This window comes from Phoxinus phoxinus, assembly GCF_949152265.1.
Source record: "Phoxinus phoxinus genome assembly, chromosome: 1".
NCBI classification, from domain to species: Eukaryota; Metazoa; Chordata; class Actinopteri; order Cypriniformes; family Leuciscidae; genus Phoxinus; species Phoxinus phoxinus.
Window position 1 is genome coordinate 46175831 of NC_136876.1, and position 18013 is coordinate 46193843.

At 41.2% G+C, this 18013-nt stretch overlaps 1 protein-coding gene across 1 annotated transcript in view; it reads left to right on the forward strand.

Annotated features, from left to right (window-relative positions):
- LOC307008357 (NACHT, LRR and PYD domains-containing protein 3-like) overlaps nucleotides 1–18013 on the forward strand; it is a 58756-nt gene that overhangs the window by 12519 nt on the left and 28224 nt on the right. Inside the window, exon 4 of the mRNA XM_079631106.1 lies at nucleotides 4351–6282. Within this exon, the coding sequence (XP_079487232.1) occupies nucleotides 4351–6282 (1932 nt within the window). The remainder of the gene's footprint in view (nucleotides 1–4350; nucleotides 6283–18013) is intronic.

An 18013-nucleotide genomic window follows, 5' to 3' on the forward strand; every position in this document is an offset into this window, starting at 1 on the left:
CTCCCTGACACCTTTACTTGACTGTTTAAACGATGTCAAAGCATGGTTAGCACAAAACTTTTTAAAGCTAAATGAGAGTAAAACCGAGATCATGCATTTTGGCCCCATAAACCCCACGATAGATGTGGGCCACCTAAATGACTTTGTGCATCCTGTTATAACTAATCTGGGGGTTAAAATAGATAGTGATTTTAAATTTGATAAACAAATAAATGCAGTGGTGAAATCTAGCTTTTATCATCTTCGCCTTTTAGCTAAAGTTAAATCGTTTTTGCCTTTTAATATTTTTGAAAAAGCCACACATGCTTTTATTTCTTCTCGATTAGACTACTGTAATGCACTCTATACCGGTATAAATCAGAACGCACTTTCTTGCTTACAGTTAGTCCAAAATTCTGCAGCACGTCTTTTAACAGGAACCAAAAAGCGCACACACATAACTCCAATTCTTGCCTCATTGCATTGGCTTCCTGTTCGTTTTAGGATTGATTTTAAGATTTTATTGTTTGTTTTTAAAGCTGTAAATGGACTGGCACCAACATATATTGCGGACCTCATTCAAATTTATACACCAGCGAGGTCATTGAGGTCGGAGGGCCAGTTCCAACTTGCGGTTCCCAAGACAAGACTCAAAACTCGGGGGGACAGGGCCTTTTCTGTGGCGGGACCAAAACTTTGGAACGCTCTGCCTCTCCATGTTAGAACTGCTTCGACAGTTGAGAGTTTTAAGTCTCGTCTAAAGACACATTTTTATTCCTTGGCTTTTAACTCCGCGTGAGTCGTCTGGTCCTCTGATTTCTTTTATTGCTTTATTGTTTCATTGTATTTTAGGATTTAGATGTTCTTAATTCGTAAATTAGTTTTTATTGTATGTAAATTGATCTGTATGTTGAACCTTCTGTGAAGCACTTTGGAAACCTTCTGTTTATGAAATGTGCTATAGAAATAAAGTGGATTGGATTGGATTTATTTTTTCATATTTCTTATGTCTGTATGACCATAAATTACGAAGTATTTTAAGTCTATTTTGCTGCTATGTGAAGAAAATCCAGCAAAACGCACCGGCGCGTTTGTCGACCCAAGAGTTAACTCGAGTACATTTCTAATTAAAAAGCTGTACTTTTACTTCGTATACAGAAAGCGATCAAAGAACAATCTTTCCAAACAGCACAAGTTTATCTGGACACTTGCCAAACTCGTTATGAAATCAATGAGTTACACTCATTACAACATTACACTGCACAACGAAGCTCTTACTGTATTTACATCATCGTGTTTGCATTGGTGAAAGCATTAGAGAGAGTGCAGAAACTGCGTTGCAATGATAATATCTTCATTCTCGCGATCAACAGACTGTCCTCTGCTTGCTCAATGCTCATCATGGCAACATTTTATGTGATGGGAATAGATCTAAATACTTTAAAAACTTCTGACGACTTGTTAATCTCGATAGCTGTAATAGTAAAAACGTAAAAAAGTTAGTAAATTATTATCAGAATTTAATATTGAGAGCAATCTTGTGAGCTGGATTATGGATTTTTTAACAAACAGAACACAGCGAGTTAAGGTAAACGGTTGTCTCTCTGAAAGGCGTGTCTCTTCCACTGGCTCCCCGCAGGGTTGTGTACTTTCACCTCTACTATACATCCTCTACACTAACGATTGTAGGAGCCAGTATAGAAATAGACACATCCTGAAATATGCTGATGATACAGTTATTGTTAGTTTACTGCAGAAACATGAATCTCAGCATGGGCCAGTGGTAGACGAGTTTGTTAGTTGGTGCGACAGGTCTTTTCTCCAGCTTAACACCTCTAAAACTAAGGATATGCTCATAGATTTTAGGAGAAAACAACCTGGTTCTCCTACACCCACCTATATAAAAGGAATCAGCATAGAGGTGGTGGAGCAGTATAAATATCTGGGTACTGTGGTAGATAGTAAACTCAAATTTGACATAAATACAGAGATGATATGTAAAAAGGGACAACAACGACTGTACTTCCTAAGGAAGCTTAACTCTTTTAATGTTGATAAGGTTATCCTGTCTTTATTTTATAAATCTTTTATTGAATCTGTCCTCACTTTTGCTTTTATTGCTTGGTATGGGGGCATCAGCCTGAGGGAGAAAAATAACCTCAGCCATATTGTGAAAGTGGCTGGTAAGTTAATAGGGTGTCCACAGGTTTCCTTGACACATATTTATGAGAGGCAGGTTATGAGGAAAGCAGATGCCATATTGGACTGTGTAAAGCACCCCCTTCATTGTTCTTTTGAGGTCCTCCCCTCAGGCAGGAGATTCAGAGTCCCTGGTTTTAAGTCCAATAGGACAAAGAACTCTTTTATACCAAGTGCAATTCGGTTGCTAAATTTGCACAATTCGTTGACCTAAATGAGTAGTGGTGTAACAGTGTTTTAATTAGTAGTTTTGTGTTGTTTATTTGTCTGTATATTTGGTGTTTACTTGTTGTGCTACCTGTATGTTTACCTGGCTGCAAGACAAGTTTCCCTTAGGGGACAATAAACTAAACTGACTGACTATAATAGCTGTAGTAAAAGTATTCGAGAGAGTTTCACATGTAATACGTAGCTATTTCATATGCAAGCATGTTAGCCAATAACAGCAGTGGCCGGTTACACTGAATCTCACAGCACACACGCCCCTTTAAACAGAGCATTCAAATCAGAGGCTAAAATCAGGCTAGGAAAAATACCTTTTATTTCTAAATTGTGGCTTTTTTTCTCCAAAAACATACTAACATTATGAGGGCAACCCAGGAAACAAATAATAAAATAACCCGATGTCATGGGACCTTTAAGCTTTGTATCAGTAGAAAACCTGTAGTATTTTCGAATTACCATACTTCCCTCCCTCATGTCCCCCTGAGTCGAGAGATTTATGTATTTTTTGTTTGGAAAAAATCCTCCGATGACGCAAAAATCGTCATTTTGCGTCATCTGATGATTTTTTGGCCAGAGGCTAGAGACTACAGCCAGTAGTAGTAGCTTGTTCTGCATGTTTTCAACCCGCCCATAGAGGGTGGAATCTCACTCACAGAATGTACAAATAGTATCAGCCATCTTTTATTTGGAAGCTAAGCTAACAGGCTCTTGTTCTGTGAGGAAAGCTAAGTAGTAGGGGTTACCATACATCTTTTTTCCCAGACATGTCCGGCCGTCGAGATGGTCCAAAATGTCCGGGATTCGGCTTTTGCTTTCTACAGTTGCCATTCATTGTTTACATGCACACCTTTTGTTTAAATCTAACTGAATTCATTCTGATTGGTGAATCTGAATGTAGTGTTTACATGAATGCTAAACAAGTGATCGGTTGATGTACGTTTTAGCATTGCTAAGAAAATTCCCGCTCCTCCCTGAGAGCTAGCCTACGAGCCTGTGCGTCTCACAGTTGTCGCTCATCAGTAATCACGCCACCGGCCTCGCGTTGTTCTCCCGCGGCTCTAGCCTCGTCCTGCTCGCCACAGTAAACATGACGCAAAAGCCGAATCCCGGACATTTTGGGCCAATTCCGGGGAGACTTGTCACGGAGACTCACGATAAAACGGCGTCTTTTAAGTTTCGAGTCAACTAGTAGCCTAGCCTAGTTGTTTAACTGTGCTAGTGTGCTCTTACAGGTAGGCGTGGCTTGGGAGTGGCCTCATTGGGCAGCGAAAAAAGTGCATTCTGGGAGTTGTTGTCTTTCATCCACATGAGCCAAAAATACATTTTCTGGCTTTTCTGTCTAGAAGGCTCCAAATTCAACATTAATTTCACATTTCTACTACATAAATGTCCTATTTTAAATACACATTCATCTTTCCAGAGGTGAAGTATCCCATTAATAATTTCTTGAACAGGCCCGATAGTGTCAGAAATCTCCTTTACTACATCCAAACTACATCCATGGGAGAGGTAGAGGATTTTATCTGATTAATAACACAAAAGAAAGAGACACAGACTCAAACTGGTTAAAAACAGCCGAACAAGTGGCCAGGACAGAAGGGTCCGCAGAAGGAGGTCTAATGTGTGTTCTAACAATTAATACCTTATCCACAAAGAATTGTAAAAACCTCTTGCAAGTATTGCAACACTTGTTACTTACAGTCAACAGGATGTCTAAAGGGAACCATCAATATAAAGTGTTACCATAAATTAGCCACAAAAGCTAACCCCTTAAATGAACACTACAACATGAAATGTTGCATGTTTTCAAATAAGAACCAAATAAGAAGTTTTCCAATAAGACATTTAAAATAGTTTCTCTAATTGTATAAAGATCTATCCTATTTAATGTAAAACAAACTAAAACTAAATGTTTTTGTCTCTCTGTTCATCTTAATGTCTTTTCAGTGGTGAGAGATCTGACCAGATCAGATATGTGTCCTGTCAGACCAGCACATCCTCCTCCTGTCAGAAACACATCAGTCATCATGACACAGAAGCAGCCCTGCAGCTCGATTTTCACCAACCAGTGCATGATGATCTGCAGAGAGTCAAAGACCAGCACAAAACCAGCATGAAGAACAGATATGAGAGGGTTTTTGAGGGAATCAAACTACAAGATAATCAGACCCTCCTGAACAGGATTTACACACAGCTGTACATCATAGAGGGAGAGAGTAAAGGAGTGAATGAAGAACATGAGGTGCTACAGATGGAGAACAGTTACAAGACACACCAAGACACTCCAATCCACTGCAATGACATCTTTGATCCTTCACCTGAACCTGGATATGAGAAGAAGAGCAGAGAGAAGAAAGACCAAATCAAGACTGTTCTTACTAAAGGCATCGCTGGAATTGGAAAAACCGTCTCTGTGCAGAAGTTCATTCTGGACTGGGCCGAGGGAAAAGCCAATCAGGATGTAGATTTCATGTTAGTTCTTCCATTTAGAGAGCTGAACTTGATTAAAGATCATCAGTACAGTCTTCACAGACTTCTGCTGGACTTTCATCCTGAACTTCAAGATCTGGACACAAAGATTTATGATGAATGTACAGTTTTGTTCATCTTTGATGGTCTGGATGAAAGCAGATTGACACTGATGTTTTCAGACAGTGAGAACGTTTCTGATGTGATGGAGACTTCATCAGTGGGTGTGTTGATGTCAAACCTCATGAAAGGAGATCTGCTTCCCTCTGCTCTCATCTGGATCACCACCAGACCAGCAGCAGCCAATCAGATCCCCTCGAACTACATCAACCGTGTGACAGAAATTCAGGGATTCAATGACCCTCAGAAGGAGGAATATTTCAGGAAGAGAATCAGTGACAAGCGTAAAGCCAGCAGAATCATCTCACACATTAGAAAAGCAAGAAGCCTTTACATTATGTGCCACATACCGGTCTTCTGTTGGATCTCAGCTGCAGTGCTTCAAAACATTCTGAAACAAAGAGTAGAAATCCCTCAAACTCTGACTGAAATGTACATCCACTTCCTCCTCATTCAAACTCATATGAGGAACCAGAAGTATGAAGAGAGAGATCCAGAGAAACTCCTGCAGTCCAACAGAGAAGTGATTGTGAAACTTGCTGAACTGGCTTTCAATCAGCTGATGAAGGGCAATGTGATGTTCTATGAGGAGGACCTGATTGAGAGCGGCATAGACGTCACTGACGCCTCAGTGTATTCTGGGATTTGCACTGAGATCTTCAGAGAGGAATCTGTGATTTATCACAGGAAGGTTTACAGTTTTGTACATCTGACCTTTCAGGAGTTTTTTGCAGCACTGTATGTGTTTTTCTGTTATTTACACAAGAAGAGTGAAGTTCTGAAAATGTTCCTCACAGGGAAGTCCAGAACTCAGTCTACAAATGTTCCTCTGGATGTGTTTCTGAAGGGAGCAATGAATAAAGCCTTGAACAGTAAAAATGGACACCTGGATATTTTCCTTCGATTTCTTCATGGCGTCTCACTGGAGTCCAACCAGAGACTCTTACAGGATGTGCTGATTCACACAGTGAACAACCCAGAGAGCATCAAGAAAATAATCCAAAACCTCAAACGAGGTCAAAAAAACAATGTCAATCCTGAAAGATGGATGAATCTGTCACACTGCTTGATTGAGATGAAGGATAATTCTGTTGTTAAAGAAATGCAGGGGTTTTTAAAGTCTACAACGAAAAGCAAAATTCTTTCTCTTGCACAATGTTCTACTTTGGCAAACACGATCCTGATGTCAGAGGAGGTGCTGGATGAGCTTGACCTTAAAAAGCACAAATCCAAATCAAAAGAGGGTCGATGGAGACTGTTACCTGCTGTGAGGAACTGCAGAAAAGCTCTGTAAGTGTGAAAATATGAAAATACAGTAGTTACATTTGACATGATGAGTATTATCTAGGTTTGTGTTCACAAGCCTAAAATATATATTAGTTCACTTTAAAAAAAACTTTTGCTGATAATTTACTCACCCCCATGTCATCCAAGATGTCCATGTCTTTCTTTCTTCAGTCGAAAATAAATTAAGGTTTTTGATGAAAACATTTCTCCATATAATGTACTTCACTGGGGACCAAACGGTTCAAGGTCCAAATGACAGTGTCAGTGCTGCTTCAAAGGGCTTTAAACTATACCAGACGATGAATAAGGGTCTTATCTAGCGAAACGCTCGGTCATTACAAAAATAAATTATTTTCGGTTAACCGATTAGTTTAAAATATGCTACGCTATTTGAAATAACAGCCATTTCGACTCTGTCGCATCTCTCCGCCGCTCTGCCTCCCGCTCACACACTTCCACTCACGTCACTTTTTTAAAATCCCCAACAGCGTGAAACATGAGTCCCGCAAACGCGGCGCCGAGGAGCTTGTATGTAATCGGCGGACAAATGGCTCCTTAGTTTCGAAATGGTTTGGGTACAAGTTGATCGCGTTGAAAATAAAGGCGTTTGTCTAGCATTAGAAGCTAATTTGAAACATTGCCGCGGCTCATTTAAGAAAATGACAGCTCCGAACCGAAGAGACGCCGCTTTAGTTTGAGGTAGTGCTAACAATAATAAAGAAAGATGATGATCATCATCACCTTATCTGTTACCACTGAAATGTATTTGTAATGTATTTTCATATTTAAGCACTGTATCACACAAGTTGCAACTTACAGTACATCTGTGTCATTCTGTTTGGTGAAATGGTCCCACACACTACTCTTCTCTGCACGCTTCATCCTGTCGTCTGCCCTGGCTCTAACCTCAAATGTGTTAGCCTGTAGCCTTTACTTTTCGCAAACCTTGTGAGCGCGCGAACCCAAACGCTGTGACCTCGCGCCGAATGTTTTTATTGGTTTATTAAGTACAAACGGGCTAATTATGAAAAATTGAGTGAGAGGGATTTGTTCACTTCACACAAAAAGATCTTGGAATGTGACGGCTAACTGTAGTAGCGTTTAGTCCACTGTCTATAATAGCCTAATTTAGAGATCACTTTTTTTTTTTTTTTAACTGACTACCAACAACTTTGATCGGTTAACGTTGATACGGTCAACCATCGGTCAAACGGTCATCGGTTAACATCCCTACACGTAATACGCAATTACGTTGAAAAGGTCACACTTCACCGAGTCAGTGTTTACAAATGTGCGGAAGGAGGACCATATACACATATTCAAATGTCTTTGTGTCAGTTTATCGTTTAAAATGCCCATTGCTTGTGCGTATCCTGGGTGTTGTTAAAAAGCCTAAAAGAACATTTTCGTCAGGACAGAAATGTTTTACTTTTCATAGAAGCGTGACCTTTTCAACGTAATTGCGTATTGCATGACGTCACGAACGCGCATCACAGAACAGAGCAAGGCGAGCATTTGTGCTTATAAAACTTAAACTTTTTTATTTATTTTTGAAATGACCGAGCGTTTTGCTAGATAAGATAAGAGTAGAAAGTAATGTCAGGGATGATTTTGGTTGCATTTTGGTTGGAAATGAAAGTCTGGTTGACGTCAGAGCTCGACTGATGTTGGTTTCTGACGTCAACCGATTTTCAACCACAATACAACATCTGTCCAACGTTGGAGATTAACGTGAATCTGACATTGGATTCTGACATCAATATGATTTTAATTTTTAACGTTGAGTTTGGTCTTCTAAATGTGAATTTTTTCATTGTTTTGGAGCACACTAGCTTATAGATAACAAGGCTAACATATTCATAGTAAAAGCCAAAAAACTGGGAACAGACATTTGGGTGTCCGAAACCATTGTGGACGTTATTGAGTGACTTAGTCAATCCCACGACTGGAACTGTGTTATAGAAATAAATGTGATAATAATACGGGGTGAGGCAGGCATAGATTCAGAGGCATAAGGTAGCCTACTGTAAGTAGGCTATTACATGCAACAATAATAAAACAATGCATTGACATTTACTTTTATACTTAAGTACTTTTAAAAATGAGTACTTCTGTACTTTTACTTAAGTAAACACCGGTCTTTACAACTTTTACTTGTAACGGAGTAATATTTGACCAGTAGTATCTGTACTTTTACTCAAGTAAGGAAGTTGTGTACTTTGTCCACCTCTGGAAGTACATTATATGGAGAAATGTTTTCATCAAAAACCTTAATTTCTTTTCGACTGAAGAAAAAAAGACATGGACATCTTGGATGACATGGGGGTGAGTAAATTATCAGCAAAAGTTTTTTTTTTAAAGTGAACTAATCCTTTAAGTATTATATTCATATTATATTCATCTCTATCAAATTAATATACATTATTGCAGTTAACCCTTAAGGTTCAAAGGTCGCTGGCTGCCCCAGATTATTGTTGTTTATTACACGTCTCTGTGAAATACTTGATTCTGATTGGTCAATCGCGCCATCCAGTGGTATGTTATTCCCAGATAACAACCGCTTAAAACGGATAACGCAGGCTCATCCGGGTTACTGAAGTCAGCAGCGCTATACGCCTGCTAGTAACGTTTTTTCTTCATGGAAGTTTTGCATTTGGTGAGCTAATACAGCCTTTCTCAAAGTGGGTGCCGCGGCACACTGGGGTGCCCCCTGACTGTGTCAGGGGTGCCGCCAAAAAATTACGAAGGCAAAAAAAAAAAAAAAAAAAAATTACATTTCATATATAAATATATTTTAATTTACATAAATACATTCTTCTTCTTTTTAAACATATGAACGGATTAATAAAATTGTAAATTCATTTTAGATAAATATATAAAATTAACCATAAAAATCCGTCTCACATCAGTAACTGTCATGACGTCCCCACCGGGGTCGCTCTAGCCCCCTAGGGAGCCCGCGCCCTAGAGATACGCGAATGGGCAATTATTTCATCCGCAAAGTTTTGCATCACAAAACTCATCTGTCCGCCATCCGTCCGCACCATCGTTTTTGACCAATTTTCAAAACCGCACCCGCCCGCCATCCGCTGATTGGGCGATAGAAGGCGCTGCTGATGACAGCCGCGAGACTAGAAAGCTCTTACCTCAGAATATCAGCAGTGAACTCTGTCTCCGATCGGCGCACAGGGACACAAATAAACATAGCCTAAATTAAACGCACTTCGGCAAACCTGACCTTATCTGATAGGCTACTGTACAATATTTTCATTGTAGCCTAATAGAAAACGCATTTTGGCACATTTCAACATGCTGCTATTTTGCCTAATGAATGCCTATTTCACTTTATTTTTTAGCAAATAGATAGAAAGCTAGAATAAAATAACATTATAGGCAAATTCTACGCACTGTTATGTCAGGGTGACAACTAACGTTATAGGACAGCGCCGCCGCTCCCACCATCAGTATAGAAATGCAGACATCCCAAGTCTCCCGGGAGTCTCCCGCATATTGATAGCGGCTCACTGATGCCTGCGTTAAAATCTCCCGGAATCTAGAGCGAGCGCGCCCGCGAGACAGAGACTGTGCTCCAAACTGCGTAGCGCGTGCACGGCAGAGGGAGAGAGAGAGAGAGAGAGAGAGAGAGAGAGAGCAAGAGACCGCGAGCGTGTGCCTCATGAAGCGCATGCAATATCATTCCCCTATTTTCTTTTTTTGGATGTAGGTATAGTCAGATATACCTATAATAATAATTATATTAATAATTAATTAATAATTATTACTATTAATGTCCCTAATAATAGGGATAATACCCCCGGCTTGTGCATGCGCGCATGTAGATCTTTCTCCCTCTCTCGTTGCGGATTATTGTTTGTGTCTGTGGGTGTGCATGCGCATATGGCACGGATGAAAACAAGTTCTATATGGAAAAACATGCTTATCTCTCGTATTGTATCTGATTTTATTTATTTTTGTCATGTCTGCCCCTTTTCATTTTATTTTAACTGCATTCTGCACTTCATTTTAGTTCTCCTGGTCTGGTTTTGTTGTTGGGTTCTTGTATTGGGCGCTCCACCTCTTACGGTTTTATGGCATTTGTGTCTCTGATTAATTATTTTGTGAATTACTTTGCAAACCTATGTTTTTAAAGGTGCTATAAAGTTGTTATTATTATTGTTATTTACAGTTCGTATTATGCTCTGTTCATTACTGTCCTGTCTAAATAAACAGGACTTTTGCATTTATATTTGGGTTATGCAGTGTTTTAAATTATATTTTACACTGGGGTGCCTTGAGATTTTATGCACTTTTGAAAGGTGCCCTGACTGAAAAAAGTTTGAGAAAGGCTGAGCTAATAAAATATAAAAACTCAGTCAAATCAATATTTGGTGTAAAGTTATTAAATTATGCCATCCAGTATTGTGGAATTGCTCTCTCTTGTTAACGCAGCTGCTGCCATTTTGTGACTATTGTTTTGTATACTGTTGGATTATAAAATACAAACAGGTATGATTTTAAAACAGTTTAATCTGAAATCACTAACTCTTATCCCAAATACTAAAATACCTCAATACCGATACTGAATCGATTTCACAGGGGGGAACTAAAACAGTGAAAGTAATTGAAAAATATGACAGAACTTACAATTCATTGTTTTATAAATTATTAAAAAAATAAACTCACTTGACCAGCATGTCCCGGCCCTGCTTTTTGACCATTGTGGTCAGGGGAGGGCCCTTTATTAAATAAAATAATAATAATTACATGCCAGTGTGTACGTCCTTACAGAGATGTTTGCAACATTGACATTATTATCAATCATGTTAACATTTGCCAACCTTTCACAATTTTAAACAGGTTGGCATGACCAAACACTTATTTCAAGATATGAGTAATTTCATATTTTTTAAATGTAATTGTATAATTACCATATAGATAATTCATTTAATTGTGTCTTTGTTAATAAAAATAAGCAAAAAGAAAATTGCAAAGAATATAAAAAATACTATAAGAGATTAGTATTTAAAAAAATAAACAGTGCCTAATTTAAAATGTTACAATTTATTCAGTCAAGCATTGGGTGATTGTCTATTTTATTTTGTTGTTGGATTAACATTAATCACACAGAATATTAGGCTGCCGGTCCAGCCCTTTAAGACCTGCACATACCAATACATTGGAACACGATTTCAATATTCAGCATTTCACCGTCAGCACGAGCACGTCCCACGCTTTTTTTTCTCATCCATGCATATCTTTGTCAAGTGCTGCACATATATATTTTACTGTTCTGCTTCTGTTGTTTAGTGAATGTATACAGTGGAAGCAGAGCTCTGCACACACACATCCTGACTCCGGCTGTCGGAGCATCGACGCAAATAAAGAAATACTGCTCTTATTATTTAGAGTGCTGTCACTCTTAAAGTAACGGTACTAATACAATTTTAAATCGTACCGTTACTAACAGCAGGGTATCGTGATACCTTTCTAGTACCTGTATATCGTGCAACACTATAGCGAAAGGCTGTGTAATAATTGATATGACAGTATACCGTTTCTCTTAAATATCAGTCTGGTTTTAACTTGCCGTGCTAGCAACTGCCCTCTCCGCGTAAGCTTTGCGTTTAAAGACCTAATCAAATATTTCAACTCAGATCAAAATTTCCTGTCTAATTATTTACTTATGTGGTAAGTAGGTGTGTAATAAGCGGGATAATGTGCATCCGGTCGGTTGCTCTCTCAAAATAAATCCCCTTCAGGCTGATGGAAGACCCCTCTGCTTCATGTCCTCATCACCCTGTCGAGGGTTTATTTTGAGAGAACAACTGGCTGGATGTACATTATCCCTTACTGAACATTCACTGCACGTTAAAATCATCACACTCTTACTTGATCTGGATAAACAGAGTATCATTAGAAAGATTATAGGCTCCAGCTTCGATATTTGACTCCTGTTTATGATAAAACTAGGTTGCAGTGACATTAATTGTGTAATTTATGTTAGGAGTTTAGGGCTCTTAGTTCAAAAGTGTGCATATTTGGAGCAATATTGATTTATGACATGTACAGAATATTTTGTCTTACAGAATACTATTTATATTAATTTCCCACTGAATTATGCGATCTGAAGAGCTAAAGCAGCCTCTGTCTCTGTGAGCTCTGTCTCTTCGCTTCCTGATTTGCGTCAGATATAACTCATTGTGCATTCATTCGTTCTCTACAACTAGGGGTGTAACGATATTCAAACCGAACCAAAAAAACGTGATACACGATACGTATCGCGATACTCTCAAGTAGTGATGCTCCAATTGATCGGCCGCCGATCATGATCGGCCGATATTGGCTAAAAATAGCTTGATCGGCGAACGCCAAAAGCGCCAATCAGAAAAGCCGATCACGTGACGTAAATTACTCGCGCGACTTTTTTCCACCTGCATGCGCGGCGCACGGTCACACAACAGCAGACCAGAGCTTGTCAGTGGCAACATGACTTCTCCTTCTCCCGTCTGGAAGTTTTTTAAAGTGATGATATTACACGCCCTTCATGAGGCACACGCGCGTGGTCTCTTGCTCTCTCTCCCGCTCTGCTGTGCAGGCGCTACGCGGTTTGGAGTACAGTTGCTGTCTCGCGTGCACGCTCGCTCTAGATTCCGGAGATTTTTTTTTTTTTTGTGAGTGAGTGAGTGCTGTGGGAGTTGCTTTTGAAATAGGCCTAATTGTATGGGAGAAAAGGGAAACATTTTGTGAACTGGTCTTAAAGTTTGAAAAGATTGCTATATTCATACAATTAGCCTTAGGTGCCACATAGTTCATTACATGCAAATAAATGATAGTCTGTTACTGCTTTACACAGTGCTATGTTTCAAAACGATGCATCTTAAAATTGAGGTATTATTATAATTGACAACTGGTCCCTGGAAATGTTTTTATGAATATGCTGGTCCCTGGCACAAAAAAGGTTGGGAACCCCTGCTCTAGAGCACACATGAGGTATGTGATGCGGCTGGCTGGGCCACTCCGCACACATTCTTAAGATTCTATAGTCTGGACCTCCCTTCTACGCCAGACGCACAAGTGCTCTCAAAAGGGTTGAGACTGTAACCCTCAGGTTACGACAGTCGCTGTGTCGATAATAACACTATGGGGAGCGCCTCTTAGCATAGCACATCTGATGTATGAATGAAACTAGTCCAATCCTATTGGCGTTGCGTGATGACGTAAAGTGGGACAGTATACACGGAAGCTACAAAGGGACGCTGGCACACAACAGCATTAGCTTTGTGTTGAAGCAAGTCGCTCCCAGGCAGGGGGAGGCGTGGCAAAGAGGCACAGTGTCTCGTTCCCTTCTCAGGGAACAAGGGTCAGTCGTAACCCGAGACATTCCCTTTCGAGGGTGAAATATTGTGCTTATCATCTTATACCCCAGAGGGGCTGGATGCGTGAGAGAAAACAACAGTGGACGGACAGTGTGTCGTAAAGACACAAATAGATCCACTTCCACTGGGCCGAACTGGGCCCCTTCGGGGTGAAGTCTCCATTCCCCAGGCCTCTGCCCCTGCCTCGACTGGGTGTCTGCCCCGGAAAGCGAACCTCAGGTACTTCCTGTGAGATGGAAGGATAGATATGTGGAAATATGCGTCTTTTAGGTCTATCGTGTTCAGAGAAGTGTTCAAGTGCCTTAGATCTAATATTGAATCCTCCATCCTTCTTCAGAACTATGAAGTACCGGCTGTAGAACCCGGACTCCATGTCTCGCGGGGAACAGGTTCTATGGCCTCCTTACCAAAAGGGAGTGAATTTCCTGTTCAAACACCCGACCCTGCTTTGGGTCTACTGCATTCCAGACCACCCCGTTGAGCTAACTGCAGCCTGTCCCGTATTTCTACAGTGTGCAGGACCCGTGGAGATACATTGGGGAGACAACGCCATGCCTCAACAAATTTTACCAAGGAAACCAGCAGGGCTGATTCGGTTTCGTTCTCGATACCCTGAAGCGGAGGACTGGCAGGGAATAATTAAAAGCGATTTCCAGTGTGCGGACGCTAACACTGCCTGGCCGCAAGCCTTCGGGGCAGACAATGCAGCGTGCATTCGCTGGTTTCCTGAGTGCTCCTCAGAGAAGCGAGCTGGTCATAATACACGCTGGCAGCCCCCTCGAGAACTGCCCATGCATGCTGTGCCTGCTTAGTCAAATTATTATTTCACCTTTTTAATTCCTCAAAATTAAATGCAGCCATAATCACCAGACAAATGAAACAGAGTCTGAATGAAAGGCTGAATTAAAATATCTAAATTCTCAAAAGCCAGATAATATTAATTTATTTAACATATCTCATAATCTACACGTTGATACGAGTTGTTCGTAATGCTTATCGGCGTTCTTCCCTCGAGAAGAAAGAAAGTGCACATCTTTTTTTTGCTGTACAAGAGATTTCTCAATGAACACAGCCAGCACCCTTAAGAGCTGACTGTGCATGCCTCGCAATCAGTATCACACACCGATCGCTTGTGTCACCTACCGAAGTTTAACGTGGACAGGAAGATGCATGCTTTCAGTTGTGCTTATTCTAACAATTCAAGTTCCTACGGGACAAACAACACCAAATAGACAGATCACACAACAGAGAGCATTTGCTGAAGTTTACAGCATAAGCAAAGATAATTGTATCCTTAAGAAACTTTTAATTATAATTTAAAATACAGAGACACAATTTGTTCAGCAAACCACTGTTTAATAATAAAAAAAAGCAATTTTATGTTTAGTTTTCTCCCCCTGCTGTACCGAACCGTAACAAACCGAACCATGACTTCAAAACCGAGTTTCAGTTACCGTTACACCCCTATCTACAACTGTCAATCATCTCACGTGATGATATTCCAGACCTTCTGGCTGGAGTTTTTTTTTATTTTTTATTCTCTTTATTGAGTTTTTTTGCATATCAAATACAGAAAGACAAAAACACAATAACAAACAACAAACATCAGAGGACACCATTTCCATTTCCATGCTAAACCAATCATTTAAACATTCTCACCAAAATAATCTATGAAAGTTTGCCTCATTGAATAAAATGTTTCAGACCTCCCCCTCAACAAATATTTAATTTTCTCCAATTTCAAATGAACCATTATGTCTTTCATTAAGGCTAGGTGAGCAGGGGGCTTTTTCTGTTTCCAACACAAATCAATCTCCGCGCTAACAAGGTCACAAAACAAACCATGCTGTTTTGGGTGTCTGAAAGTTGTACATTGACTGGTTTCACACCAAAAAGAGCCCAGATTGGTTCTGGCTCAAGCTGTTTTTTCAAAATCTTGGAAAGGGTTTGAAATATATTATTCCAATAGGTCGTAATGTGAGGACAATTCCAAAACATATGTGCAAGCGAGGCTGGCCTTTGTAAACATCTATCACAAGAGGGACTAATGGAAGGAAACATCTTTGACAACTTTAATTTGGATAAATGCAATCTGTGTAGCACCTTGAACTGCAAAAGACCATGTCTAATACATACAGAGGTAGAATGAACATTTCTTTGGGCTTTTGACCATTGATTGTCTGTAATTGACACCCCCAGGTCCTCCTGCCAGGCTCTTTTCAAATGGTCCAATGTAGGTGTAGTTTCTTCCTGTGATAGCACATTGTGGATTTTAGCAATTAGCCCTCTTTGAAATGGGTTAGACAAAAACACTGTTTCCATTGTGGAGTTTGGGGGCTGATTAGGAAAAGACGGAAATAAGCCCTTAACAAAACTTCGGATCTGTAGGTATTTGAAGAAATCTTTACTTTCCAATTTGTATTTGCTCTGTAATTGTTTAAATGTGGGAAATATATTTTCAATAAATACATCTTTTATACATCTAATACCTTTATGTTCCCACTGGAGAAATGTTATATTTAAGACTGATGGAGGAAATGCGTGATTATTTACCAATGGACTTAAAACTGACACGTCCTTCCATCCGTAATGCATTCTAATCTGGGACCAGATTTTAACTGAATGAGAAACTACTGGGCTCTCAAGTTTTTGTTTTGAAATAGGCAAAGCTGAATAAAGTAATGCTTTTAACGAGGAGGGATGACAGCTTTCATTCTCCATCTTACTCCAATCAGCCCCCTGAGTGGACAACCAAAATGACATTGAGCGGATATTACATGACCAGTAATAACGTCGGAAACAGGGTAACCCCATTCCTCCCAGACAAGTTGGTCTTTGCAAGAACATTTTCTTGATTCTTGGAGTTTTTCCATTCCATATAAAATATGACATGAGAGAATCTAGTTTATTAAAAAATGCCTTGGCTATCCAAATAGGAATACATTGGAACAAGAACAGAAACTTAGGCAGAACATCCATCCATCCATCCATCTTCTTCCGCTTATCCGGGGCCGGGTCGCGGGGGCAGCAGTCTAAGCAGAGATGCCCAGACTTCCCTTTCCCTAGCCACTTCCTCTAGCTCTTCCGGGGGGACACCGAGGCGTTCCCAGGCCAGCCGAGAGACATAGTCTCTCCAGCGTGTCCTAGGTCTTCCCCGGGGTCTCCTCCCGGTGGGACGTGCCTGGAACACCTTTCCGGGAAGGCGTCCAGGAGGCATCCGGAACAGATGCCCGAGCCACCTCAGCTGACCCCTCTCGATGTGGAGGAGCAGCGGCTCTACTCTGAGCTCCTCCCGAGTGACCGAGCTCCTCACCCTATCTCTAAGGGATCGCCCAGCCACCCTGCGGAGAAAGCTCATTTCGGCCGCCTGTATCCGGGATCTTGTCCTTTCGGTCATGACCCAAAGCTCATGACCATAGGTGAGAGTAGGAACGTAGATTGACCGGTAAATCGAGAGCTTCGCCTTGCGGCTCAGCTCTTTCTTCACCACGACAGACCGGTACATCGTCCGCATTACTGTGGAAGCTGCACCGATCCGTCTGTCAATCTCCCGTTCCATCCTTCCCTCACTCGTGAACAAGACCCCAAGATACTTGAACTCCTCCACTTGAGGCAGGAACTCTCCACCAACCTGAAGTAGGCAAGCCACCTTTTTCCGACTGAGGACCATGGCCTCGGATTTGGAGGTGCTGATTCTCATCCCAGCCGCTTCACACTCGGCTGCAAACCGTCCCAGTGCATGCTGAAGGTCCTGGTCTGATGGGGCCAACACGACAACATCATCCGCAAAGAGCAGAGACGAAATCGTGTTGTTCCCAAACCAGACACCCTCCGGCCCCTGGCTGCGCCTAGAAATTCTGTCCATAAAAATGATGAACAGAACCGGCGACAAAGGGCAGCCCTGCCGGAGTCCAACATGCACCGGGAAGAAGTCTGACTTACTGCCGGCAATGTGAACCAAGCTCCTGCTTCGGTCGTACAGGGACCGGACAGCCCTTAGCAAAGGACCCCGGACCCCATACTCCCGGAGCACCCTCCACAGGCCGCCACGAGGGACACAGTCGAATGCCTTCTCCAAATCCACAAAGCACATGTGGATTGGTTGGGCAAACTCCCATGAACCCTCCAGCACCCTGTAGAGGGTATAGAGCTGGTCCAGTGTTCCACGGCCCGGACGAAAACCGCACTGTTCCTCCTGAATCCGAGGTTCTACTATCGGCCGTATTCTCCTCTCCAGTACCCTGGCATAGACTTTCCCAGGGAGGCTGAGAAGTGTGATCCCCCTGTAGTTGGAACACACCCTCCGGTCCCCCTTCTTAAAAAGAGGGACCACCACCCCGGTCTGCCATCCCAGAGGC